General features: G+C 60.5%; 1 protein-coding gene across 4 annotated transcripts; it reads left to right on the top strand.

The window, feature by feature from the left end:
* The first annotated feature begins 761 nt into the window (after positions 1-761).
* Positions 762-25,710, top strand: RHBDF2 (rhomboid 5 homolog 2). 4 transcript variants are annotated; one of them, XM_044938605.1, is made up of 20 exons: positions 762-909; positions 11,456-11,657; positions 12,184-12,293; positions 15,647-15,812; positions 16,727-16,869; positions 17,356-17,551; positions 17,635-17,838; positions 18,728-18,856; positions 19,234-19,346; positions 19,480-19,674; positions 20,690-20,801; positions 21,022-21,096; positions 21,283-21,444; positions 22,319-22,428; positions 22,593-22,656; positions 22,749-22,843; positions 23,031-23,106; positions 23,238-23,338; positions 23,484-23,637; positions 24,349-25,710. In XM_044938605.1, the coding sequence occupies exons 4-20, from the start codon at positions 15,669-15,671 to the stop codon at positions 24,766-24,768; spliced, it is 2,493 nt and encodes an 830-aa protein (XP_044794540.1). In that variant the 5' UTR covers positions 762-909; positions 11,456-11,657; positions 12,184-12,293; positions 15,647-15,668; the 3' UTR covers positions 24,769-25,710. The 4 variants fall into 4 exon arrangements, with proteins under 4 accessions (XP_044794540.1, XP_025135344.2, XP_006045372.3 ...); XM_025279559.2 differs by lacking the exon at positions 12,184-12,293; XM_006045310.3 differs by lacking the exon at positions 12,184-12,293 and having other exon boundaries at positions 804-909; positions 11,531-11,657.

Genomic DNA, 25,710 nt, shown 5'->3' with positions numbered 1-25,710 from the left:
CTCCAGATCTTGAGTGCTTTCCTAGGACGCAGGCACCCGTGAGAACCAAGGTCCTGCCCCATTAGGAAGGTTCCGTGTCACTGGGCCAGAGGCCACACGGGTTTGTGGTTTTTTTTAACTGGGTCTCCCCTAAAGGAGATTCCTGGAACTTTACCAGAGACCCCGCCGCCACACAGGCACTCAGTGAGGGCTTCTCCCAGTAGCAAACCCCAGGTCCCCTTCTGTCCTCGGCGCCAGGCCTGGACGCAGTGCCGGGGGCGAGTGGGCGGGGGAAGTTGAGTAAGAGCGGGTCTCAGCCCGGCAGGGAGCCTTAGCTGCAGCAGGATGCGGGGGAGGGCGCGTTCGCGGTGGACTAGAGTCTAGAGCAGCGATGGAAATCAGAGGAGGCGTCCCGGAGGCGGCAACCGCAGCAGGACTTGCAGGCGAGACTCTCCAAATGAGTTTGAAGGAACGCCTGAGGGCTAAAAGGCCCGAGGGAACAGGCTCATTTGATCCAGGGATGAAGGCTCTGGAAGGGGGCTGTTATTGGAGAGGCTTTTCTTGGAAGTTGACGGGATGATGGCACTTCAGACCTAGATTATACGTTTTATCGGGGGAGGAGTGGACAGCGCCCGGAAGAGAGTAGCTCCGGCGGAAAATAGGGTTTGCCCGGGCGGGGACAGTGCGACCCTGGAGCTACAGAGGATGCTGGCCTAGGGGGACCGACAGAGGCCCCGCCCCCAGAGCTCGGGCCCGCCTCCAGGACCCGGACCCGCCCAGGCGTCCGGCCCCGCCCCCGGCCCCGCCTCCGCCGACCGCGCGCAGGTAGGGAAGAGGCGGGGCGCTGGGGCCCCGCCCCCGGGAGCCACTACCCAGCGGCCGGCCGGCGCAGCTTGGAGCTGAGTCCCGGGGACTTGGGGCCGCCGGGAGGTGAGCGCGGGGCACCGGGAGGGGCCGGTTCGCGGCAGCTGGGCGCCGGGCACCAGAGGGGCCGCGGGGTCGCGCCCGGGGCGGCGGTGCGTGACCGACGAAGGGTCCGGCGCTGGCTCCACGTGGGCCGATACCGGAGGCGGGGGCTGGACTGGGACGGGGCCCCTGGACCGGGTCTGCCGGCCCCTAGGCTCAGCTCGGATAAGACACCTCCCGGGTCCCTGGGCCACGAGTCACCAGAGGCGGGGACAGGATGATTGGGCCGCAGTTTAAAGTCCCAGGAGGAAGAGCGGGGGGAAAGCCCCAGGGCAGGACCGCGCAGTCCCGCCTTGCCCCAGAAGCGCCCGGAATTCAGACCTTCCCCGCCCCTCCACTTTCTCCTGGGTGAGCTGCAGCGGCCGGGGCGGAGTTTGTTCGGCCTCCCCGGGGTGGAAACAGGTGCCGCAGCCAGGCCGGACCGGAGCTCAGAAGTTGGACCCAGGAGTCCTGACTTCTGGACAGAGTGGCTTGGGAAGGTGACCCCCCCCCCCCGTTCCCCCAGGGTACTGCGTTGGGTTAGAGAGGAGTATGTCCCTAGGAGCCCGGGGTGAAAGGCCAAGGGAGAAGGCCTGGAGTTGGAGCTGAGAAGGGAGTGTCTGAGGAGGGGAGGGCTTGCGGACTGACCCCCCACGTGGACTGGCTGCTCTTTCCCAATGGCTAGCCTTAGGCCTGTGTGGGTGGTATTTGCTGAAATGTGATGGGCCCAGCGTCTGTCTTGTGTTACTGTCACTCACTGTAGGTGAGGCAGAGCAGAGTGGAAAGTGAAGCTTCTTTCAGAGCAGTGACCCTCAACCGGGCCTGGGGGAGTGATTTGCCTGCCAGGGAACATTCAGCAGTGTCTGGAGACGTTTTGGTTGTCACACCTGGGGGTGGGGTGGGGAGGGAGAGTGTTGTGGCTCCCAGCATCTAGCGTGTAGAGGTTGGGGATGATGCTAAACATCCTGAGGTGTGCAGGACAGCCCCCTACCATTAAGAGTTATCCAGCGGGAAGTGTCAGGAGTGCTGTGCTGAGCTTGGCGTGGTACCCGGTCCATCAGGTTACTTCTCACTGACTGCCCCTCCCTGCCTCAGTTTCACCAGGTTAGAGGAGAAATAAACCCAAATGAGATAAGCAGTAAGAAGGCGTGAGGGCAGTCCTGTCCTAACAGCAGGCCGCCCTTGGTGCCACCAGCCTCTTCCCTACTTAAACCCCAGGCCCTGCATTAAGCAGTTCTGAGTGCCATGGGGGAGGGGCTGGAAACAGGGGCTCTCTCACAGCTGGGTCCTGGAGTGCTTCACCCCCAGGGCACCTCCCACGCCGGGTGAGCCAGGGCAGCCCTGGGGGTCAGACATCAGCACAGTGTGGAGGGTGGGAAGGGGGCGAGCTCTGTGCTCAGAGACCGCCCAACCCTTGATTGCTGGGTGGGCCTGGATGCCTGACACCATGTGACCAGCTGTCATTTTCCCTTCTGAACCTACTCCTAACTCCTCAGTCACTTATACCAGGAAAATAACACCCGAGGAATAACAGGACACATTCCTTGCCGCTTCACAGTCTGCTTCCTGCCAGCAGTAAAACGTTCCACGGTGGCTGTGGGAACTCTGGGTGAGATGAGAGACCCAGGGTGGGCCCTCATGCTAGACAGCGAGGCGCCCCCTGCTCATGGTGTTAGCAGAGCCCCAGTGAGCGATGGGGATCATCAGAGCCACAGGCCAGGGGGTTCCCCGGTAGGGACAACTTTGAATTAATTATTTGCGTTGGGCTCCCCGCTGTGCAGGGAATTGCAGCGGGGGCTGTCATAGAAAGGGCAGATGGGATGAAGCAGCCATCCACGCCCAGGAGCCCAGGTCCCCTCACTGCCCTCCCTGCCCACTTCTTGACAATCTCCATTCCCACGCCCACCCTCCATCCCGTTTACTTGTGGTCCCTGGCCTCCTGACCTGGGAACCCTGGTGGGGTCAGAGGGCAAGTGGCAGTTTCTGGTTTGACTTTTGCTTTGGGGGGCTTCTCTTTAATCTTTTAACTTTAAAAGGCTGGAGTGAGGCTTTCACCTTTTCAGCTAAAACAAAAACAAAAAAAAGCAACCTGTAATAGCGACCTCCCATCTTCTGTGTGCCTCTGAAGCCATAAAGCAGCAGTCAGACTTGCACAAAGCTGTTCGGGAAGTAATCAGCAGGGCCTCACGTTGAACCTGGGCCACCCCTTCCCAGGTCCAGCCCTAAAACCCTGTGCCACCAGCTGGCAACAGAGTGCCAGGTGACTTCTACCTCACTTACTCATTTCTGAGTACCTGGTGTGACACACATGGACACACACACACAGGCACACGCTCACTGCCCAAGGTGGGGACTCCTGGTCCTCTAAGAGGAGGAATGAATCACGCATAAATGCACTGGGGGCCGCTGGGGTCCAAGCCCAGCTCCGGGTCAGTGGTAGTGGCCAGACTTCTCTGCAGGGTGTGTGACTTGCTGTGTAAACTCTTCCCCAGGTGAGGCCTCAGATGGGAGCAGGAAGTCAAGGGATGGTATGTTTGTGCCTGTGACTTGAATGAGCCATCTGGCACTTCCCTGTGGGTTGGGATGAGGGGTGGCAGGATTAGGGTGGCCCCGCCACCTGCCTGCCCCCTTGTGCAGCATCAAAGGGGATGTACACTCCAGACTGCAGGTCCTCTCGGGTCTCCATGACGCCCACTTTGGAACAGACCTTAGTGATGCCCTGGCCACCCTTGGGGATTTCCAGGGTGAGCTCACGCCTCTGCTCCCGGTTTCCCAGCCAGCTGGGCCAGCCTGGGGGAGGAGTGGTGACCACGGTGGGGAGGCTGCAAAGCAAGGGCTGCTCTTGGGACCAGCATAAAGAAAGCATTTTCTTCTCCGCATCAGAGCAGTACAGACAGCCACCGTGTCCACGTTCCCTCATTCAGTAAGTTTATCTAGGGACCCAGATGCAAGGCTTGTGGTTTCAGAGCCTTGGGAAGGCACATTCTGAACCTTCCAGGAAAGTTGTTGTTCAGTCGCTCAGTCGTGTCCGACTCTTTGCGACCCCGTGGACTGCAACACGCCAGGCTTCCCTGTCCTTCACCATCTCCCGGAGCTTGCTCAAACTCATGTCCATTGAGTCGGTGATGCCATCTGACCATCTAGGAAAGTGGCTGGTGCTAAGTGGGCAGCGCAGACAAGGTGGGCCCATCAGGGATGCTGGCCGGGAGGGTGGGGGTGGCGGTGGGAGGGGGTGATTCCCAGCTGGGGCAGCCAAAAAGCAAGGCCCAGATTCTGGCAGGTGCCTGGGCTATGAGAGTGTGGTCAGTAGGATGGGGCGGAGGGTCACTTAAATAGTCTGTGCCTCAGTTTCCCCGGCGGGGTCACAGTGGTCTGCCTGGGAGGATTCCAGTGGTGGTCCATGTGAAGCTTGGGCAGGTGTCTGGCTGCACGAGGAGCGTGGTGAGGGAGTAACAGAAACATCACAGTAACAGGTACATGTCCGTGTGCCGTTGGGATGGACTTGTGGTGAGGCCAGAGGTCTTACCATGGCCTGTTGGGGGGACAAGCTGAGAACAGGCTGTGGAATGGCATCGTGGCTGTGTCATCCTCTAGAAGTGGCCGGGTCCGGGGTGGGGGACCTCAGCATCATGGAGGCCCCGGGAATGGAAGATGGGTTTTGGAGGGAGGGAAGGGAGGACCAGGCTGTGAACTGCCGGCCCCCACCCGCCAGCGTGTGCGTCATGTTGCTGGGTGGGGTGGGGGGGGTTGTGGAGGCCGTGACCCTCAGCCCTGCTCCCCGCTGGCCGGGCTGCCTGGAGCCGGGAGCCAGGCCAGCTTGGCTTTCTCTGCCTCCCACGTGTGGCCCCAGAGCTTGTGCCACAAGGATCCTCGGGTGGTCGTGCCCTCTCCTGGTGGCTCTCCCAAGGTCCTGCCCCTGGTGCAGACCCCAGAAGGCCTGGAAGAGAAGGGGGACCTGCGCAGGACTGGGTAGAAGCCAGCCTTGGAACTGCAGTCTGGCCTGAGCCCTGGCTCATTAGCTGATGGCTTTATCAGCCAATGACAATTGTGAGATAAGGACAAGGATGAGAGAACGTTTGTGAAAGCCCTAGATAAGCTGGGAAGTGCCACCAAGCGTTAGATGATGTCATTTCTACTTGGTGGGGGGAGGGGAGGGGCTCATGAGTCAAAGGCCTGTGCACCCCAAACTTGCCCCAGCTCCTGAGTCACCACCCCCTGCCTGCTCTTCTGCCACTTCGCCTCACCAGTTCCCAGATGGCAGGAGGCCACAGCCCCACGACCTAACCGTGTGACCTTGGACAGTTGCCTTTACCTCTCCGAGCCTCAGTTTTCCCACCTGTCAGAGATCTGCTGCCTCTGGGGTACTTGGCTCAGATGTAGAAACCAAGTCAGCCGTGGTGGTGGAGGCCAGCCAGGAATAAAAGAAGCTACACATTACCCTCCACCAATTTTCCCAGGCGCTGGGCATTCACGATCTCATGTCATCTCTGCTGCATCACCCCATTTCACAGCAGAGAACACTGAGGCTGAGAAGTCATAACTTGCTCATTCTTCCAGTGGATAGGTGGCCAAGCTAGAGAGTGAGCCCCCTCACCTCCCATTTCTCGATAAGAGGACCTCAGTGGCTCCAGAGCAAGGTGGAGAGATAGAGCTGGTAATGCGTGTGGAGAGCCCCTCTGGTCTGAGGGGCCTGGCTGGCCCACGTCTACGTGTCCCAGAGCCCTCGCAGCAGACATCGGGACTGGGGCCAGCTTCTTCCAGGGACGGAGCAACCCCAGGGCAGGATTCTGGGAAGTCTGGTTTATTAGCTCCTTAATGACTGTTTACAAGCTGAAAAGTGTTTGCCTGGCATCTTCACTCTGTGCTAACGGCCGACCCCAGCCTCCAGGAGTGAGGGGCACCCGGCGCCCTGTCCTGAGCGTGTTGAGGTGAGCGACCCCGGGCAGCCCAGGGCCCGACAGTGGCTGAGTGACAGCGAGCGAAGTGTTTAACCTCTCTGTGGACTATCAGGCTTTGTCCCTCGGCTCCCCAGCCTCCCAGGGCGACCCCATAACACACCAAAGCTCAGAGACGCCAAGTGGCTTGCTTAATATCACACAGCGCTCAGGGCCGGGCCTCTGACCCCATCTCCCCGAGTGGGACAGCGTTCTCATTGTCTGGAGCCAGGCCACAAGGCGTGGATGGAAACTGGGTGGCCTCCGCCCTCGCGAGCACAACACAGAGGCCTGCTCTGTGTGCTGGGGTTGGTCGTGTCTGCAAACGCCTCGGGGTCTGGAGCCCCTGGAGGGAGGGATGTGGGCCTCTCCTCCTCCCCGACCCGTGTGGCACTCATCCCCTGCCACCACTGAGCATGTGCTAGGTCCTACCGGTTCCGAGGACCAGTGGAAACCCAGCTCCCAGTACCTGAAGATCCCGAGAGAGGCAAACTCCTCAGGAGTGTCTGGAGCAAAGCCTGGTTCCTGAAAGGTCTGGGTCAGTGCGGTGCCCAGCGGTGCATGTACTCCCACCCCCCCAGGCTCCCTCCTGTGCCCTGGTATCCAGCCTGGATGGACCAGAGCCTTCTGGCTATGCTCCAGGAGCAGTAGAACCAGGAGGGAATAGACCACCTTCCCAGAGGAGGCCAGGCTGCCGGGCAGAGCATCTCAGGACCCAGCCACTCCATCCCTTCCCGCTGTTGTCCTTGAGCAGCCTTTGGCCCCTAGCTGCTAGAGGCTGCTACTTTTCTGAGTTCTGGAAGGTCTCTGCCCAGCTGTGTCCCTGGTCTGCTTCCATCAGCAGCTCCTGGAGGCCAGGGATTCCAGTGGGGCCTCGGGGAGGGCACCGTGGTGGACAGGGCACAGCATCGTGGTTGGTTGGGGCCATCTGGTGGCATTTCCCTCCCAATAATGCCTGTCCCCGTATGTTACCAGCAGCGGCCCACACCTTAGGATGGGGGGCTGTGTGGCTTGGGCAGTTCCAGCTGGGTTTTGGAATTGGGATCCCCACAGGGATGGGGCATCCACATCTCTGCCAGCCAGCCTCGCCCCCTCACTGGTGTGTGGTCCTGAGCAAACCTCTGGGTAGTACGGGGTGGGGGCTGGGAACACGGCAACCTGTCCTCCTCGCCCCTGCACACTCTTGGCAGCGGCCTGGAGCCCGGCGCCCACGTCCCGGGTCTGTGGTCGGCCGTGAGTCCCAAGCCACCCCAGCCGGGGAGCCCGAGCCTGGTTTCGGATGGGGAAGGTTACCAGGTCCTTGACCCTGTGCTCAGGTTCTTTATCTTCTCGAGGTTGAGCAGAAAGCAGGATCAATCCGGGCCTCCCTGGGCCAGGGCCCTCTGTGAGTGGGGCCTCTCCCTGTGGTTGGGGCGCCAACCCACAGTGGTTTCATTTTTCCTCTCCGTTGGGGGGAGCTGGGCTGAAGGGCGGCCTGTGAAATAAGTCTGCCAGCTGGCTCCCCTGGGGAAGTGGGTGCTTGCCAGGAGGCAGGGGGTCCCGGGGAGGGCTCCCGCTGGCCTCTGGAGACAGCTGGGCATCCCCTCCCCACTCTCCTTCCTCTAACTCTGATGGTGGAATTTGCGGCCTCCACCTGGGAGACTTGCCTCCCTCCCTTTTCATCTGTCCATTTTTGGTCTTCCTGATCCTGTCCGACCCTCAGCTGGCCTTCTTGGCTCTTTCCTGCCAGGCTCTCCTATCCACACTCACTCTTGCCAGGGCAGGGAGGCATTCAGGATGAGTCACTGGCTGCTCGGGCCAGCGTGGGGCCGCAGGTTGGGAGCCCGGCCAGGTGGCACCTTTTACATAAGCTGCCCTTGCCAGGCCTTGCGGCAGCCAGAGCAGCCCCCCACTTCCCCCTGGATCCACCCCAGCTCAGCAGAACCAGGGCTTTCGCTGGGCGATTGCACACTGCCCAAGGGCCTGCTTCCTCCTTGCTGCTTTCTAAAACTGACCCGGTTCCCAGAACAGCTGTGGGGAGGAAAAAAGCAGGTTTCGGTTTCTGTGACAGGGAAGCAAGTGGGGGGGAGAGGCCACTTCCTTGCCCTCCTCCCTCACCCCGACATCCTGTGATTCAGTGGGGGGACAGGCAGGACCCAGCTGCCTGGCCACCTCCCTTCCCTCCAGACTGCCCGCCTGCCGCCAGCTGGGGGGAGCCTCTGGGCCAGATGGTGGTTTCTTCTTCCTCTGTTCGGGGGGCCTGAGGCCCTCGCTTTGGGGGATCCCCTAACCTTCCTGACCTTATGGTTCAGAAAGCCCCTCTCAGGAGGGGCTGCTCATCCCTCCTCCCAGGGACCCGCTTCCTCTCCTGTGTCCCCACGTCTGGCCACACGCAGGCTGAGTCCTGTGTCAAGTTGCCCTGCCTGCTTCTGGCTCAGGAGGTCCTCAGAGCCCCAGGGGGTGTGGAAAATCCATCCAGCGTGAGCAAGACCTGGGGTGGCTTCAGAAACCTGCTGGTGTGTCGGGGGGGTGGGCAGGTGGAGAGAGAAACAGGACACCAGAGTCAGATTCCCAGGGATGGAACCACACCTGGGGGCAGGTGGGGCGGGGACGGTGGGCCCATGCAGCCCGGGGATGGGGCACCTTGCCCTGGTAGGGCTCCAGCGGGGGACCCACTGCGGGGAGGCCTGGCTTGCCCTGGCTGTGGCTGCCAGGACAGGGCTCAGCTGGCGGTGCCCGGCCCCGCCCTGTGGGGAAACCGGATTCCCTGGCGAAACCAGCGTGCAGTGTCTGAGTCTGCGTTTCTGCCATGTGCGTCTGATCCTAGGCTATGCCTCTGGGCGTGGAGGCGGTGGGGTTTTAGACCCTGGGTGTACCTTGGGGTGACTTGAACTTTGTACTGCACTTGCTCTGGCTATGTACCCCCCACTCCAGGATGGAACCCCTTCCTCTCCCCAGGCCCCTTTGGGGTCTCCTGGGTACCCTGGGACTGAAGGCCTTTTTCTGGGACAGGCCCCCAACAAGGTCAGAATTTTTATGGGCGCATGGCAGTGGTCCAGCCAGGTGGGTCCTGCCCTCAAACCTCCCCACCCCCGACCCATGGGCTGGATGCTGCCGCAGGCCTGGCGGGGGGATCTCAGAGAGCAGCGGATGTGACTGGGTCAGGAGGAAGCCTAGTCCCAGGATGTCACAATTTCCTCTGCAATGAGCAAGCACTTTTGGGGCGCGGGAGATAAGCGTTGGGCGGGGCAGGCGCTCCCAGCGCTCCAGCACTTTTTCTGCCATCTGGGCTCCTCCCCACCCTAGACTGGGTTATGGCAGGCACCCAGAGTCTGTCCACAACCCCTGAATCTACCCCAGGCACCTGCCACCCCCAGCTCCTCCCTCCCTGAGTCCAGAGGCAGGGGCTGGGCTTCTGGTGCCCCCACCCCCTGTGTCTGCATCAGCTGGGGGCATACCCACTCTACTGGGGAAGAGTGACAGGGGCAAAGTGGTGTTTTTATGCCCAATATGTGGGCTCGAGGATGTCACGGCGGGTCATCATTTTGTCCAACCCCCTTGCATAACAGAGAAGGAAACTGAGGCTGTGGAGGTCACGCTGCTTACAGGCCAAGGCTCTGGGCACCACGCTATGAGGATGGTTAAATGGCTCCACATGAAAAGGCACTCCTGCCCTGCCTCTGCTCTCTGGGACTGGCCACTTCTCTTCGGGACTGCTAAGATTTCCCCGGGGTGGGTCCAGTCCCCCCTCCCCCAGCCTTGGATTGAGTCTGCCCTTCTTCTCATCAGGAGCTCCGAGTCACCCAGGGATCCAACTGTTTGGTGACCTTACTGAGCTCAGGCGTGGCAGCCCCAGACTCGCCCCCAGCCTTCCCCCGCTGCCTCCACTCGTCCTTGGTGCCAGTTTCCCAGGGCGGTGCCCGCCTGGTGCCCTCTCACTGCGCCCTGGTCGCAGGGGCGGCCCAGCGGGAAAAGTTTCTGTGCTGGGGCCCCAGGTGAGGCTGTTGTCATGGAGCGGTCCCCTGAGTGGTGCTAAGTGGCGTCTGAGGCTCCTGCCGACAGCCCATCTGCCCTGGGGTGCAGGTCAGAACTCCCCACATGTGGGAAAGAAGGAAGGATGCCCAAGTCTTGGCCAAGCCTTAAGCAGGAAGCATTCCGGGCCCCCAGCTGGGCCTCAGATAGCTCTCTGGCACCCCCTCTCTACCCAGAGCTCTCATCTGCAGTTGTAGGACTGGAGGTGAGAGGCCCTGCCCAAAGCCAGAGGACTGCTGCCCTGTGGAATCAGGGGGGTCCCGGGCCCTCCCCCCACCTCCAGTTTACCCCATGGCGGCCCCTTGGATACTTCTGGTGACCCCAGACCGCTGAGAAGCACAGTTTGCAAAATGCTGAGATGTTCGACCAAGTTTCTCTCCAGGCTGGACTCTGCTCTGTCTCCCTGATAGGAGGCTCTCTGGCGGCAAGTGTATTCCTGATTTAGGGAGAAGGGGCGCCTGTTCCCAAAGAGGCTTCAGGCCCTGTAGCCAGAGCAGCCTAAGTCCCAGCTGCTCCCCATCCTGGCTGTGTGAGCTTGGGCAAGTTACTCAACCCCTTTTGAGCCTCCATTCTTATCCACAAAAAGGTAGTTGATAATATCTACCTCAAAGCAAGTTTTGAGGGCAGAGTAGGATAATGTACGTAAAGGGTCAGTCAAGGCCTGGCCCACCTGGGGCCCTGACCCCGTCCTGCCCCCAGCGGCCCTCAGGGGCTCCATCAAGGGGCCCCTACTCTGCTACACCAGCATGTCCCCTGTGCAGGACTTCTCAGAAACAAAGGCATGCCCTCAAGTTGTTCACTTTTTTTTCTTTCTTTTGGCCGCAGCACACAGCATGTGGGATCTTAGTTCCCCAAGTAGGGATCAAACTCTCACCCCCTGCAGCAGAAGCACAGAGTCTTAACCCCTGGACCACCAGGGAAGTCCCACGAGTTGTTCACTTTTTAATCCTTTTATGGTGTGTGTGTGTGTGTTCGTTGTATCTCTCTGCGACCCCACAGACTGTAGCCCACCAGGCTCCTCTGTCCATGGAATCCTCCAGATAAAACTACTGGAATGGGTAGTCATTCCCTTCTCCATGAGATCTTCCCAACCTAGGGACTGAACCCGGGTCTCCTGCATTGCAGGCATAGATTTCACCTAAACTAATTGTTAAAAAGCTGAAACGACAGCAAAACACGCCTGAATCCTTTAAACACTGCCTTGAATATCTGCCTTTGTCTAATTGAAAAGAAATCTTGATCAGAAGATAGCCAATAATGTCTGCATTTTTAAAAGTTTAGTGTTTCTAATGAAGTTCTCTAGAAACAAGAAAGTAGGGAGCGTATTGATTATGGTTCCCAGCCCAGAGCCCGGGTCTTTATGTGGTTTTGTTAGGTACATGCCCAGAGGCCCCTGGCCTCCGGGCTCTCTAAAGAACCTAGCTCATCACCACAAGGGGAGAAGAAGAGGGGTTATTTCTTAATCTCCTACCTTTGAAGCTGGTGGAATTATCCCCATTTTATAGATGAGGAGACTGAGGTCAAGAAGATGGAAAGATACATTGGTCCTGACATACCCCCTTGAGCCTGCCTCCCCTTCCTTATAGGCTGTGAGCACCAAGGAAGCAGCCCTGCCTGACCCGGAGTCATCTGTCTGTCTTTCCATCTGTCTCTGCATCCAGCCACCTCTCCACAGAGCTGAAACTTGACCCCAGAGCATCTCTGCAGAGTGAGGAAAGGACTAGAACATGCTCTAAAGTCCTCAGCAACAAGACTCAGGGAACTGCAAGCTCAGCCCACAGCCTGAAGGTAGGTAACTGGGTAGCCGAGTGGCGTGGACCCCGGGTACCAGCTACTTTGCTTGCTTATCTGACTTGCAACAAATATGTACTGATGCTACCCGTGGGCCAGCACTCTGCTGACAGTAGAGATGCAGCTGTGAATAAGGCAGAAAGAGGGAGACGAGCAGGGTGAAGCGATGGAGAGACACATGGGGTGGGAGGGGTGCTGCCTCAGGCAGTCCGGGAGGGCTCCTTGGAGGAGGTGGCGCTCAAGCTGGGACCAGAGTGATGAGAAGGAGACACCTGCTGTGCACAAGTGCTCATCTGATCTGGGGAGAGCCAGCAGGGTCCCAACCAGAGGCCCAACATTTATGGAGCACGTACTTGTAACTTTTTTTTTTAACCGTCTTTATTGAGATATAGTTCATGTTTAATCTATACAATTCATGTAAAACTCATCTACTTTAGGACATTTTCATCATCTCAGAGGGAAACCCCGTCCTTCATCTGTCACCCCCAGCCCTGAGCCGTGACTCATGCTTCTGTCTCTGTAGATTTGCCTCTTCGGGACCTGCATTGGGACCCCTGGCGTACGCGGTCTATTTGTGTCTGGCTTTCATTTAGCATAACGTGCTCCAGGTTCACCTGTGTTTAGCCTGTCTCAGTGAGTCATTCCTCTTCATGGCTGAGTAATAGCCCCTTGTGTGGATTTAGCACATTTTGTTTACTCATTTGCATGTTTGTTTTCCCCATAGATTCTAGTACCTTTTTGTAACTTTTATTTTGCATTGGGGTGTAGTCACAGGTGTATGGCAGAGTGATTCAGTTATACGTGCACATATATCTATCCTTTTTCAGACTCTTTTCCCAAACTGCAGAATTTTTTTTTTAATTGCACTGGGTTTTCGTGGCTGTTCACGGGCTTCCTCTAGTTGTGGAGAGAAGTGGCTCTTCCCCATTGTGGTGTGCGGGCGTCTCTTTGCGGTGGCTCCTCTCGTTGTGGAGCACAGGCTCAGGCACACGGGCTCCAGGTTGTGACTCAGAGGCTCCAGAGTGCAAGCTCAGAAGTTAGGATGCGCAGGCTTAGTTGCTCCGCGATATGTGGGATCTTCCAGGACCAGGGTTCAAACCCGTGTCCCCTGCATTGGCAGATGGATTCTTATCCACTGTGACACCAGGGAAGACCCACCGCAGAATACTGAGCAGAGCTCCCTGATCTATATAGTAGGTCCTTGTTGATTGTCTATTTTGTATGTAGTGGTGAGGAGGAAGGAAGGAAGGGGTGTGTGCTGAGTCATATCCCACCCTTTGTGACCCCGTGGACTGTGGAGGCTCCTCTGTCCATGGGATTTCTCAGGCAACAATGCTGGAGTGGGTTGCCATTCCGTTCTCCAGGGGATTGTCCCAACCCAGGGATTGAACCCTCGTCACATGCGTCTCCTGCATTGGTAGGCTCATTCTTTATCTCTATGCCACTGGGAGCCCTAGATATAGTAGTGTGTATATGTTAATCCCAAGCTCCTACTTTATCTCTCCCCCTTTCCACTTGTATTTTGATGAGCATTTGGCTTGTTTCCACCTTTGAGTTCCGGTGAACGTGGAGCTATGAACATTCCTGCACGAGTGTCCATGGACGTGCTGCCTAAGTGCCTGTCATGTGTGCAGTCATGTGATGCCCAGATGTCTCTTTAGGGGAGGGGGTTATTCCCCCCCATAAGGTGAGGACCTAGGTGACCCGTGATCAGATGCAGGTCAAGCCCCAGGCCACCCAGCTCCTGTCTGTACTTTTGACCATGACCCCCCAGCACCTCCTAATAGAGCTTGGCAGGTGTAGGGCAGTGAGGGACCCCAGGTGGCCTGATTGGGGTGAGGGTGGGACCAAGGAGGAGATGAAGGGACGAGGAGACTCACCAGCAGCCCCAGTGAGAAGTTTGGACATGGTTTTAAGTGAGAACTGGAGATCCTGGCCTAGTGTTGAGCATGGTATGATTTGTGTTTTAAAAGGCAAACTCTGCCACTGGGTGGAAATGGTCCTGGGGTGGGGGCTCGAGGGGGCAGCAGATCAGGAGGAGTCAGGGGGCTGCTGGGACCCTTCAGGTGAGAGGTGAGGGTTGGGGAAGCAGGCAGGCTCCAAACAAAGGTGGCCACTGTGTTGCCCTGACATCCGGCACCTTGGCCTCATGTGGCCCCACCCCGATCAGAAGATGGATGTGAGGGAAGAGAAATCAGACCTGCCCCAGCAGCCCTGGGATGCAGGGAGAGGAAACAGCAAAGGATTTTAGCAAGACAGAGGTCACAGGGCAGAGTGAGAGGTGAAATGGAGAGACTAGTCAAGTCAGAGGGTGCTCGTTCTGTTGGGTCAAAGCGGGTGTGGGAGTCAGTGGCACCTGTGAGGATGAAAAAGCCCCAGATGTGGGTAAATTGCTACTTCCTCCTGGCTGGGCCATTTGGAAAGTTCCACTGAAACTCAAGACACACTTATTCTTCAGTCCAGTCGTTCCCCTTCCACTGTTTGTCTGTTATAAAACTTGGAGGTGGCGCTAGTGGTAAAGAACCTGCCAACGCAGATTCATAAGGAGACAGGGGTTCAATCCTTGAGTCAGGAAGATCCCCTGGAGGAGGGCATGACAGCCCACTCTAGTATTCTTGCCTGGAGAATCCCCATGGACAGAGGAGCCTGGTGGGCTACAGTCCATGGGGCCGCAAAGAATCGGACACGACTGAAGCGATGTAGCATAGCACAACACATGTGATGTAGGCAAGGGTGTCCTTCACACTGGACACAACTCTAAGCAACCATCAGTCTGGAGTTAAGTAAATCTTGGTACATTCCATTCTTAGAAACCTTCCCAGTCTTCAAGACAGATCAGGTAGATCTGTCTGTCTGCATTGACAGAGGAGGATGTCCATGCTGTAGAGAAATGATAAAAGTGTTAAGTGGCCTTCCCTGGCATCTCAGGGATAAAGAATCTGCCTGCCAGCGCAGGAGACGCAGCTTTGATCCCTGGGTCGGGAAGATCCCCTGAAGAAGGAAATGGCAAATCCACGCCAATATTCTTGACTGGAAAAATCCCATGGACAGAGGAGCCTGGTGGGCTACAGTCCATGGGGTCTCAGAGTTGGACACAACTTAGCAATTAAACAACAACAAGGAAATGTTAAGTATTGTGTCCTTTTTCAGGTGCAGAGAAGCATGTGCTCACCAAGCTCTTTCCTGGAACACGGGGTGACGGGCGGGCCAGCAGTTAACTTTCTCCTTTAGTCGTCTGAGTCCTTTTCTTTTGCAATGCTCGTGTATCATTTTTATCACTAAGATGTAATATTCTTCCTTTGTGAAAAGAAAAAAGTGACAGATGGCAGTTTCACTTACCTTTGAAAGAGGAACTTGGCAGTCCAGGGGGACAGGGGCTAGCACGGTGCCTTTCTCATGCTCCCAGGAGTTAGGTTGGACCTTCCCTTCCTCGCTCGCAGCCCAGGGATTCCTTCTCTGAGAACCACCCGCTCCCTGCACAGCTGTGGGTCCCTTGTTTGTGAGCCGCCTGGAGCCTTCTCCCTATCCTCCCCAAGCCCTGCCCCAGGGACGAAGGCAGGGCCCTTTGTCCAAGGAATCTGCCTTCCGGGCCCCTGGCCTGCTCTAGCCAGACTGATGGGCAGGCCAAGATCACATCCTTTCTGCATCCCTGGTCCTCACATTCCTTTCTGGGTGTGGTCCTCGCCTGAAGCAGAGAGACCAGAAACAGAACGAGGTGACAAGTTGGGGACCTCCCAGGCTCCTGCTGGCCTAGAATGCAAATGAAGGGATGAAAATAGACCTTCTCACCATACCCCACCCAGTCCGATCAGTGTGCTGCTGCGGGTTTTAGTATCCGGAGTCAGTTTTGAACCAACTGTCCATGGGTTGTTCTCAATCTGGGCTGCCCACCGTGGCACGCCCTGACACCCTGCACTGTCCCCGTGCCCCCCCGCGTCCTGCTGCCTCTCGACGATACACCTGTGCCCCCTCCATTGCCCTTCCAGTTGCCCTGCCCCCTTACCCACCATGGCGTCCGATGACAAGAACGGCGAGAGGGTCCCCTCGGTGTCCAGCAGCCGCCTACAGAGCCGGAAGCCGCCCAACCTGTCCATCACCATCCCTCCGCCCGAGACCTCGGCCCCCAGCGAGCAGGCCAGCTTGCTGCCCCAGGTAAGAGGGGCCCCCTCTGTGCCCCTGGCACCTCTAGGGCAGTTTCACTTCCTGGAAGGGGGCCCTTCCGGAGCCTGTTGGAGCCCCTGCCGCAGGCTTCACGCACGGCTTCCTGGCCTCCAATGTCACTGGGAGTGACTTCTGAACTCAGGAACTCAGTCTCATGGCTGGCCAGGGAAAATAGGAAACTCCTGTCAGTCCCACCTGGGAATCGGCTGTTTCCGGCCCTAGTCCCTTCTTTTATTTATTTTTATTTGGCTATGCCAGGTCTTAGTTGCAGGATCTAGTTTCCTGGCCAGGGATTGAACTTGGGTCCCCTCCATTGGGAGCACGGAGTCTTAGCCACTGGACCACCAGGGAAGCCCTCTGGCCCCGGCTGTTCTGCGGGCGGTAGACTGTGACTCAGGGGAAGGGGCACCCCGACTCTCAGCGCTTTGCTCATGCAGGAGAACGGGGATGAAGCGCTTTGCTCATGCAGGAGAACGGGGATGAAGCGCTTTGCTCATGCAGGAGAACGGGGATGAATCTGTTGCTAGCATCCCAACCAGCACTCCATAAAGAGTCCATTGAGAACCCGCTGCTCACAGCGTGGGCTCCTGTGCAGTCCGGGGCCCCAGGGTGGCGGTCTCGTGCCACCCACGCAGCCAAGGGCGCTTTGAAACATGCAAAGCCGGGCCAATCTGCAGCTTAGTCATGGCCAGGACCTAGAGAGGGAGCCCTGGGGAAATGAGTGCCAGGCTCCAAGACACACTAGAAAAGGGCCCATCTGACCCTCAGAATGAGAAAGTGGCTCGGGGTCAGCTGGGGTCGAGGTTTGTCCTGTCTGAGTTTTCACATCGGAAGCCAGAGCAGAGGCAGCCGGGGAGGCTCGGAGCTCTACGGAGTCACAGCCCGTCTCCCTCTCCCACCTCCAGGAATCCGGAGGGCAGAGGCCCAGGAACCCGGCCCTCCTGAAGAGCGTCAGCCTCCAGGAGCCACGAGGGCGATGGCAGGAGGGCAGCCCAGAGAAGCGTCCTGGCTTCCGCCGCCAGGCCTCGCTGTCCCAGAGCATCCGCAAGTGAGCACACGTTCCACCCCTGCCTACATGCTCCCCCACACAGCAGACCCCCCTTCCCCACCCGACAGACTCTGACACTCCGGGTCCCCAAGCCCCTTTCTGGGAAGCGTGGACAAGCAGCCCATGTTCCAGGCTGGGGAAACTGAGGCCCGGGTGGCTCTGTGCCTGGCAGGTAGACCCGGCAAGGAGGCTGCAGGGGGTCAAGGAGCTGGGGGTGGACCCTGCACTGCAGAGGAGGGTCCCCCTCTCTCCCCCCGGCCCCAGGCTCAGCCCTCAGGCCCTGGACTTGATTCCCCTGCCTCTGCCCATCCAGTCCCTGGACACTGAGTCGGGGGGTCAGTCTGCCCCCCACCCCCCACTGCACCCACACATGTCCTGTCCCCTCCCACTGCACACACACGCACCCTGTCAGCTCCCCACACACGTGGCCTGTCTTGCTCCCGCCGCCATGGTGACATGCGCCCTGAGCCCTGTCCGCCCCCGCAGGGGCGCGGCCCAGTGGTTCGGGGTCAGTGGAGACTGGGAGCTGAAGCGGCAGCACTGGCAACGCCGGAGCCTTCACCACTGCAGCGTGCGCTACGGCCGGCTGAAGGCCTCGTGCCAGCGGGACCTGGAGCTCCCCAGCCAAGAGGTGCCCTCCTTCCAGGACACCGAGTCTCCAAAGCCCTGCAAGATGCCCAAGGTGGGCTCCAGCCAGGGACGGGGCCATCAGGGGACTCGGCCCAGCGCCCGGCGGCCTCTGCTCACTGCCTCCCTCCCATCCAGATCGTGGACCCCCTGGCCCGAGGACGGGCATTCCGCCACCCGGATGAGGTGGACCGGCCCCACGCCCCGCACCCACCGCTGACCCCCGGGGTCCTTTCCCTCACCTCCTTCACCAGCGTCCGCTCCGGCTATTCCCACCTGCCCCGCCGCAAGAGGATCTCTGTGGCCCACATGAGCTTTCAAGCTGCTGCAGCCTTGCTTAAGGTAAGGATACCTCTGCCCGGCCTGCGCCCTCTCTCCCCCATTCCAGGCACCTGCGTCTGTGCCAGGGCAGTGGCTGCTCCAGGATCCCTGGGCGGAGAAGGGGGCTACAGCCCAGCAGGCAGCCTCACCCACATCCTTCTAGCCCCGCTTCTCCCTAGTGCGGGCAGCTGGTTTCTGCACCGCCACATACACAGGAGAAATAGGAAGTGAAATGTGCAGTCACCGCTCCCTGACTCATGTTTGTGGAGCCCCTGTTACATGCTGGGCACAGGGGCACCGCAAAGAGAATTGAGCCAGTGTCCCTGCCCTAGAGGAGCACTCAGCTCGGGTGAGGGGAGGATGTCATCATGCGGTGTGACAGGTGCTAGGGCCCGCCCAGAGGAAGGGCTGCCCCGTCTTGCCCAGGAGAGGGGCTGATGTCAGAGAGGGCACTTGGGAGGTATAAAGAAAGTTTCACCAGGAAGGGAACAGCATTCTCAGCAGAGGGAACAGCCTATGCAAAGGCCTGGGGGTAAGAGGCAGTAGCAGGTAGATTTAGTGAAGGGTGGTCACAAGAGGAATCATGGGAGGTGGAATCAGAAAGGTCAGCAGGGGCCCTGTGTGCTGTGCCAGGAAGCCTGAACCTCGGGAGTAAGGGTGCAGGGTGAGTGGTGGGGTGCCAGGTACCCAAGCCCAAAGGCGGGAGGTTGCCAGGAGAAGTTGGCAGCCAACTGCAGAGAGAGTACTGTGTGCAGGCCAGGAGAGGAGCTGGAGCCCAGTCCCGGCCTCCGCAGACACTCCTGCTCTGCGCGGGGTCCCACCTCCCTGGGAGGATGGCCTTGACACCCCTTTGGTGTCGGGGCAGGACCACCTCCCCTGGGCCTGACACCCGTGCCTCTGCCCCACATAGGGGCGCTCAGTGCTAGAGGCCACGGGACAACGGAGCCGGGTGGTCAAGTGCAGCTTTGCCTACCCCAGCTCCCTGGAGGAGGACGTGGTCGATGGGGCGGAGACGTTCGACTCCTCGTTTTTTAGTAAGGCAAGCACGGGGTGTGTGGGCCCTCGGGGTCAGGGGGCTGGGGTGGGCAAGAGCTGTGGGAAGAGACCCGACCTCCCTTCGCGCTCTGCCGGGAGCCCCTCAGATGTCCAGAGGCCTGTCCGTGGGATGGGGGTGCCGCCTCTCGGAGCTCCCGGGCCCCCCATTTTTCATTGGCAGAGCGAGGGCCTGGGGTGGGGCAGGTGCCAGCCGGGAGAGTCACCATCAGGGCCCGCAGACACGCGCCTCCCCTCCCTCTCTCCCTGGGGGCCTGTCCAACGTTGTCCTGCCCTTGAATTGAGCTGTTGGGGGGGCAGGCTGGGGGACAGTGACTCCTCACACTGTCTCTTTCTGTGTCCCTGACTCCACCCCTACCCCAGGAAGAAATGAGCTCCATGCCCGATGACGTGTTTGAGTCGCCCCCACTCTCCGCCAGCTACTTCCGGGGGATCCCACACTCAGCCTCCCCAGTCTCCCCCGACCAGATCCCCCTGTGAGTTCCGGGCAGTCCTCCCGGGTGTGGGGGGCAGGGTGGAGGGGTTCCCCAGATTGCAGGTCCCTCCTGGTCCCCTCCTCGTGGGAAGGAGGGGGTGAGGGTACCCGGCTGAGACCACCGTCCTCACCAGGAAGGAGTCCAGCCGAGCCCCGGTGCCCCCCACCAAACGCGGCAAGCGCATCGCCTCCAAGGTGAAGCACTTTGCCTTCGACCGGAAGAAGCGGCACTACGGCCTGGGCGTGGTGGGCAACTGGCTGAACCGCACTTACCGCCGCAGCATCAGCAGCACGGTGCAGCGGCAGCTGGAGAGCTTCGACAGCCACCGGTGAGCCGCCGGCCGGCCCGCCCGTTCCGAGACCTGGGGGTGCTCACTGTCCCGGAGGGCTGCTCCCAGGAGAAGGCCCAGGCAGAGGGGCTGGGAGCCATCCAGGAGGGACCGGGGGGCTTCCAGATCCCCCTGGGCCCTCTCCCGGAGCATCCCTCCTTGTTCAGCGAGCCTTTGATGAGCACCTCTTGTGTGTCGGGGGAGCAGGGACAGTCCCCGGGGTCACCCTGCGAATGCACACGTCACCCGGGAAGAGTCGTCTGGTGTTGCTGCCTCTCCTTGCTTCTGGGCCCCCTTTCTCCCTGGGTCCCAGATAACAAGCATTCACTGAGTGCCACACGGGCCCTGGGACAGCAGAGCAGGGCAAGTGTGGTGGATCAGAGGTGTGGTTAGAAGCGGTGACCCCGAGTGAGGAGCCTGTGGAGAGGGACTGTGTACAAGATCTTGGGGAAGCCAGAGGACTGGGAACAGGCCATTCTGTGTACAGTTAGCAGCAACCTGCTAGACTTTGAACCCCAGATCACAAAAAATTAAGTGATAGCAGGTGTGGAGTGTGTCCCCGAGAAGGAGGACAGAGAGGGAGTGAACAGAGGCTGGGGAGGCATGTGGTCAGGAAAAGCAGCGGTTAGCTGGGTGAAAAGAGAAGGGCAGAGCATCTCAGGCAAAGGAAGCATCATGTGCAAAGGCCCCGGGGCTGCAGGGCACGGGGTGCGTTCCCAGAACTGCAGGAGGAGAGGAAGGAGGCCAGGAAGGTGGGCAGGCACAGCAAGGCCTGGCCACCAGTGGGAGTGGGCAGCATTAGATTTGATTCCCAGAGCAACGAGAAGCCACAGGGAGGGTTTCAGATGGGAGAGAAAGGCATAGAGGTGCATGTTAAGAATTGCGGTGGTGAAGGACAAGTCTGAGCAGAGCAGTGGAGGGTTGGGAGCAGGTAAAAGCTGTCAGCAGCTGGGTGTCACAGGCCTGAGGGTCGGGGCGTGAGTCCAGCTCTGCTGACCCAAGGCCCTGCCCGCAGGCCCTACTTCACCTACTGGCTGACCTTTGTCCACATCATCATCACGTTGCTGGTGATCGGCACGTATGGCATCGCGCCCGTGGGCTTTGCCCAGCACATCACCACCCAGCTGGTGCGTGGGGCTCGGGAAGGGGGTCTCCATCCTGGGAATCCTAGCCTCCCCTACAAGAGGCATCCTTGTCTTGGGCCATCTGGTCCCTCCGGGGCACAGACCTGGCCCAGGCAGGAGGGGGCTCTGGGCTGTCCTCTGCTTTGGCTCTTAGCCCCTTCCTGGAAGCCCTTCCCTGGGACAGAGAAAGCCCTGACCCCGCCTCCTTCCAACCCTGCGCCAGGTGCTCAGGAACAAAGGTGTGTATGAGAGCGTGAAGTACATCCAGCAGGAGAACTTCTGGATCGGACCCAGCTCGGTGAGGCGCCCAGGCGCAGAGGCATCTCAACAGGGAGCCCCCTGCCCTTGTCACCCCCAGCTGGGCAGAGAGGGGGGTTGTGTCTAACCTGGAAGCCCCCCTCAGCAGGAGCACCCTTGGGAGGAACGCTCCCGGCCAGGTCTGGGCCTGAGCTCACCACCCTCTCCCCGGCGGCCCCCTCCCCAGATCGACTTGATCCACCTGGGAGCCAAGTTCTCGCCTTGCATCCGGAAGGACCAACAGATCGAGCAGCTCGTGCTGCGGGAGCGAGACCTGGAGCGGGACTCGGGCTGCTGTGTCCAAAACGACCGTTCAGGCTGCATCCAGACACAGAGGAAGGACTGCTCGGTGGGGGCCTGGGCCCTGCAGCCCCGCCCCGCCCCGCTTGTCTAAGCTGGCTCCACTGGCCCAGCCTGGGGGAGGGCCCGGCAGGGGCGGTGTCAGCACACTGCACCCATCCTTGTCTGCCCTCCCCGGGCTCCCCCTTCCTCCCCGGGCTCAAACCCCGCCTCCCTGGGCTCGCGCCCCCTCCCTGGCTTCACACCCGCCTCCCTGGCTTCACACGCCCCTCCCTGGGCTCACGCCCCTCTCCCTGGCTTCACACCCCACTCCTTGGCTTTACACGCCCCTGCTTGGCCTCGCGCCCCGCTCCCTGGGCTCAAAACCCCCCTCCCCTGGCTCGCGCTCCCCTCCCTGGCTTCACAAGCCCTCGCTGGGCTCGCTCACCCCTCCCTGGACTTGCACCCTGCTCCCTGGCTACACACCCGCCTCCTTGGGCTCGCGACCCGCCCCACCCCCCCACCCCCCCTCCCTGGCCTCACATCCCCCTTCCCTGGCCTCACAGCCCTTCCCTGGCTTCACACCCCACTCCCTGGCCTCACAGCCCCCTTCCCTGGCCTCACACCCCACTGCCTGGCCTCACACCCCACTCCCTGGCCTCACAGCCCCCTTCCCTGGCTTCACAGTGCTTCCCTGGCCTCACACCACACTCCCTGGCCTCACACCCAATGTAGGCAGCCTGGCACAGGGAGAGTATCAACCTCCCCAGCCCCAGAGAAGTGAAAGCTAAGTCCTGGGAGTGTCAGCGAGGGGTGGGGGTCTGGGAGATGAGCCAGAGACCTGGATAGCAGGGAATGAGCCTCTGCCCTAGAGGGGCCCCTGCCCACTCTGATGGGCATGACCTTGTCCAGCCTGCCATGACCAGCCCTTCCCCATCCTCCAGGAGACTCTGGCCACTTTCGTCAAGTGGCAGGATGATACGGGGCCCCCCATGGACAAGTCTGATCTGGGCCAGAAGCGGACTTCTGGGGCCGTGTGCAACCAGGACCCCAGGTACCCACGGCTGAGCTCTCTGAGATGAGGCTGAGTGTCATGTCATTGGTGCCACCTGTGGGGGTGCTGCTGGTGGGTGTGGCCGGCTGGGTGCGGGCCAGGGGGCGTGGCAAGCTGGGGGTGCCAAGGCCCCACATTTTGCCCCCTCCAACCTCTACCTCCAGAACCTGCGAGGAGCCGGCCTCTAGTGGTGCCCACATCTGGCCCGACGACATCACCAAGTGGCCGGTGAGTGTGCGGAGAGGAGAGCGGTCCAGGAAGGGCAGGGAGGCACCTGGCCGCCGCACAGCCCCATCTCCACTCCGTGCTCCTCCCGGCAGATCTGCACGGAGCAGGCCAAGAGTAACCGCTCGGGCTTCCCGCACATGGACTGCCAGATCCGGGGCCGTCCCTGCTGCATCGGCACCAAGGGCAGGTGAGCCGGCCTGGGCCGCGGGCCCGAGCCCCTGTGCTCCTCCTCTGCCGCTGTCCCCCCTGCCCCCTCCGTCCATGCTGTGAGGGTCCCTGAAGAGGGGCACCCATCCTGCCAGCGATGCGCTGGACACCGGGTGAGGGATCGGGACTCAGTCCCCTGACGTCCGCCCTTGCCTCCCCGTCCCCAGCTGTGAGATCACCACGCGCGAATACTGTGAGTTCATGCACGGCTATTTCCACGAGAAGGCCACACTCTGCTCCCAGGTGAGGCGGGGCCCTGGGCACGGTGAGCAGCCTTCGCGCCCTCCCACGGCGGGTGTCTGGTCCCAACCCCGCACATCAGGGCCTCCCACCCGGCTGGGTCGCGGGGACTGACTGCCATGTGCTCGACCCAGGTGCACTGCTTGGACAAGGTGTGTGGACTGCTGCCCTTCCTCAACCCCGAGGTCCCTGATCAGTTCTATAGGCTCTGGCTGTCTCTGTTCCTCCACGCTGGGTAAGAGGCCCCTCACTGCCCACCCCCCAGGCCCCCATGGAGGAAGGGCCCCTGAGCCAGGGCACAACCTGCCAGGCCCCGGTGCCCCCCAAGTGCCTGGCTGGTGGCCACGGGCGGAAGCCGATGCCCGTGTGTCCCCGCCCAGCGTGGTCCACTGCCTCGTGTCTGTGATCTTCCAAATGACCATCCTGCGTGACCTGGAGAAGCTGGCTGGCTGGCACCGCATCTCCATTATCTTCATTCTCAGCGGCATCACCGGCAACCTCGCCAGCGCCCTCTTCCTTCCGTACCGGGCAGAGGTGGGGACTCAGGGCACTCTGGGGACTGGGTGGGGTGGGGCTAGCCCTGCCACTTCCTTCCCCTCCCCACCCCACCCCCACCACTACCCCGAGGGACGCACAGCCCCCTGCTGTGTCAGGCTCAACAGTCGATGGACAGCTAAGCTGGGGGCTTCCTGGCCAGTTCCTTAGTCTGTCCCTGGGCACAAGGGAGCAGCGATGCCCCCAGGTCACGTGTAGGGTCACCTCCAGAAAGACCTTCCTGGACCCCCCCACCCCAACCCCCACTTCATTTCTCAGTGACCACGACCACCGCCGGCCAGCACGCCCTTTAGCTACAGGCTGGGCCGTATGAAGTCGTCCTCGTGTGGCCGTTCTTGCTAAGAAAGCAGGGTTTGTGGGTCAGCTCCACCTCGCGCTCCGGGCTGGTTCAGTGTCTGTCCCCGCCACGTGCGCTGCCCGGAGCAGGCTGTCTGTCCCGCTTGCTGTGCCCACTGTGCACGTAGCAGGTGCTCCGTGTCTGCGGAGAGGGTGGGCGGAACGAGTCCGGCTGAGTTCCGGCAGCGCTGGCTGCACCTCAGCCCTCAGCTTCGGGGTCCCCACCCTGGGAGGGGCTCAGGGACAGGATGACCCGGGTCCCAGGGCTCCAGCCTGGCTGTGCCCAGGGCTCCCCGCGGGCTCCCGCCCGGCGCCTGGAAGTGACTGTGTCCGCGCCCCGCCCACCTGCCCCAGGTGGGCCCTGCAGGGTCACAGTTCGGCCTCCTGGCCTGCCTCTTCGTGGAGCTCTTCCAGAGCTGGCAGCTGCTGGAGCGGCCCTGGAAGGCCTTCCTAAACCTGTCGGCCATCGTGCTGTTCCTCTTCATCTGCGGCCTCCTGCCCTGGATCGACAACATCGCCCACATCTTCGGCTTCCTCAGCGGGCTGCTGCTGGCCTTCGCCTTCCTGCCCTACATCACCTTCGGCACAAGCGACAAGTACCGCAAGCGCGCCCTCATCCTGGTGTCGCTGGTGGTCTTCGCCGGCCTCTTCGCCTCGCTGGTCATCTGGCTGTACGTCTACCCCATCCACTGGCCCTGGGTCGAGTACCTCACCTGCTTCCCCTTCACCAGCCGCTTCTGCGAGAAGTACGAGCTGGACCAGGTGCTACACTGACCACCTGCCCGGTGGGGCCGGCACGGCTGCTCCCACCCAGCTCGGAGGATGCGGGGACTGTGTCTGGACCAAGCTGTCTGCCTGCATAGCACCCTGCCCACACCCCAGAGACCCCATGGGGCCGGCCCTGCTCCCAGGAGCCCTCCCCCAGGAGAGGCCAAGTCCGAGGGGAGACGCTCCTAAAGGTGGGCTTCTTGGGGGGCCCAGGCCCCCCTTCCTCAGGCCTGGGCTGGGGGACACTCGGAGCCTGTGCATCGCTGCAGCTCGGGGCCCAGGCCCTGACAGACCTCCACTGCCCGGCCGTCAGGACCCCTCCCGGTCCTGGGATGCTGCTCAGCCCCTACCTCCGGCTCTGCTGGTACGGTGCCCACCCCTCCCCATTACTGTGAGCTAGCTCCTCCCGGGGACGAGGCTGGGGTTCCCGCCGGGCTCCCAGCCCTGCCTGGCCACGGCCCCCTGCCTGTTGTCCCTCCCCTCTCTGCCCTGTGAGTCCACGCCCGGCTTCCATCACTGGCCTGGTGAGCCTCCCCATTACGCTCCTGGACCAGACCTCGTGGGAGAGGCTTTGGCCATGGTCTGGGACAGAGAAGGAGCAAAGAGACACAGCTGGACTGGGAAGCTGAGAGCCTGGGCTGTTACCCAACAGAAGCTGAACCCACCAACCCACCCCAGGGCCCCCAGGCCCTCCCAGCCAGCCCTTCCCCTCGAGTTAGTGTTCAGCCTCCTGGGGCTGGACTGATGCCAACCAGTTCACCACCCTCTGCCTCACTTATGCCAAGAAAGGGGCAGGGCCACTCTGTAGACCTGTGCCCAGGGGTTGCCCAAGGTCAATCAGGACTTTTTTTTTTACCAATTTATATCATGGTCCTAATTTTTTAAAGTAACGCTAACTTTGTATGGACAACGTTATAAATCTGAAATGAATTAAATGATATTCTTTAA

The sequence above is a fragment of the Bubalus bubalis genome, chromosome 3 (genome assembly GCF_019923935.1).
Source record: "Bubalus bubalis isolate 160015118507 breed Murrah chromosome 3, NDDB_SH_1, whole genome shotgun sequence".
Taxonomy (NCBI): domain Eukaryota; kingdom Metazoa; phylum Chordata; class Mammalia; order Artiodactyla; family Bovidae; genus Bubalus; species Bubalus bubalis.
This window is presented reverse-complemented; position numbering and strand designations above follow the sequence as displayed.

Bases quoted from the DNA above. Each gene is read 5' to 3' on its own strand.
- RHBDF2 (XM_025279559.2), top strand. From the start codon at position 15,669: ATGGCGTCCGATGACAAGAACGGCGAGAGGGTCCCCTCGGTGTCCAGC. The intron at 18,857-19,233 runs GCAAGCACGGGG...CCCCTACCCCAG, and splicing joins ACTCCTCGTTTTTTAGTAAG to GAAGAAATGAGCTCCATGCC. The intron at 19,347-19,479 runs GTGAGTTCCGGG...CGTCCTCACCAG, and splicing joins TCCCCCGACCAGATCCCCCT to GAAGGAGTCCAGCCGAGCCC.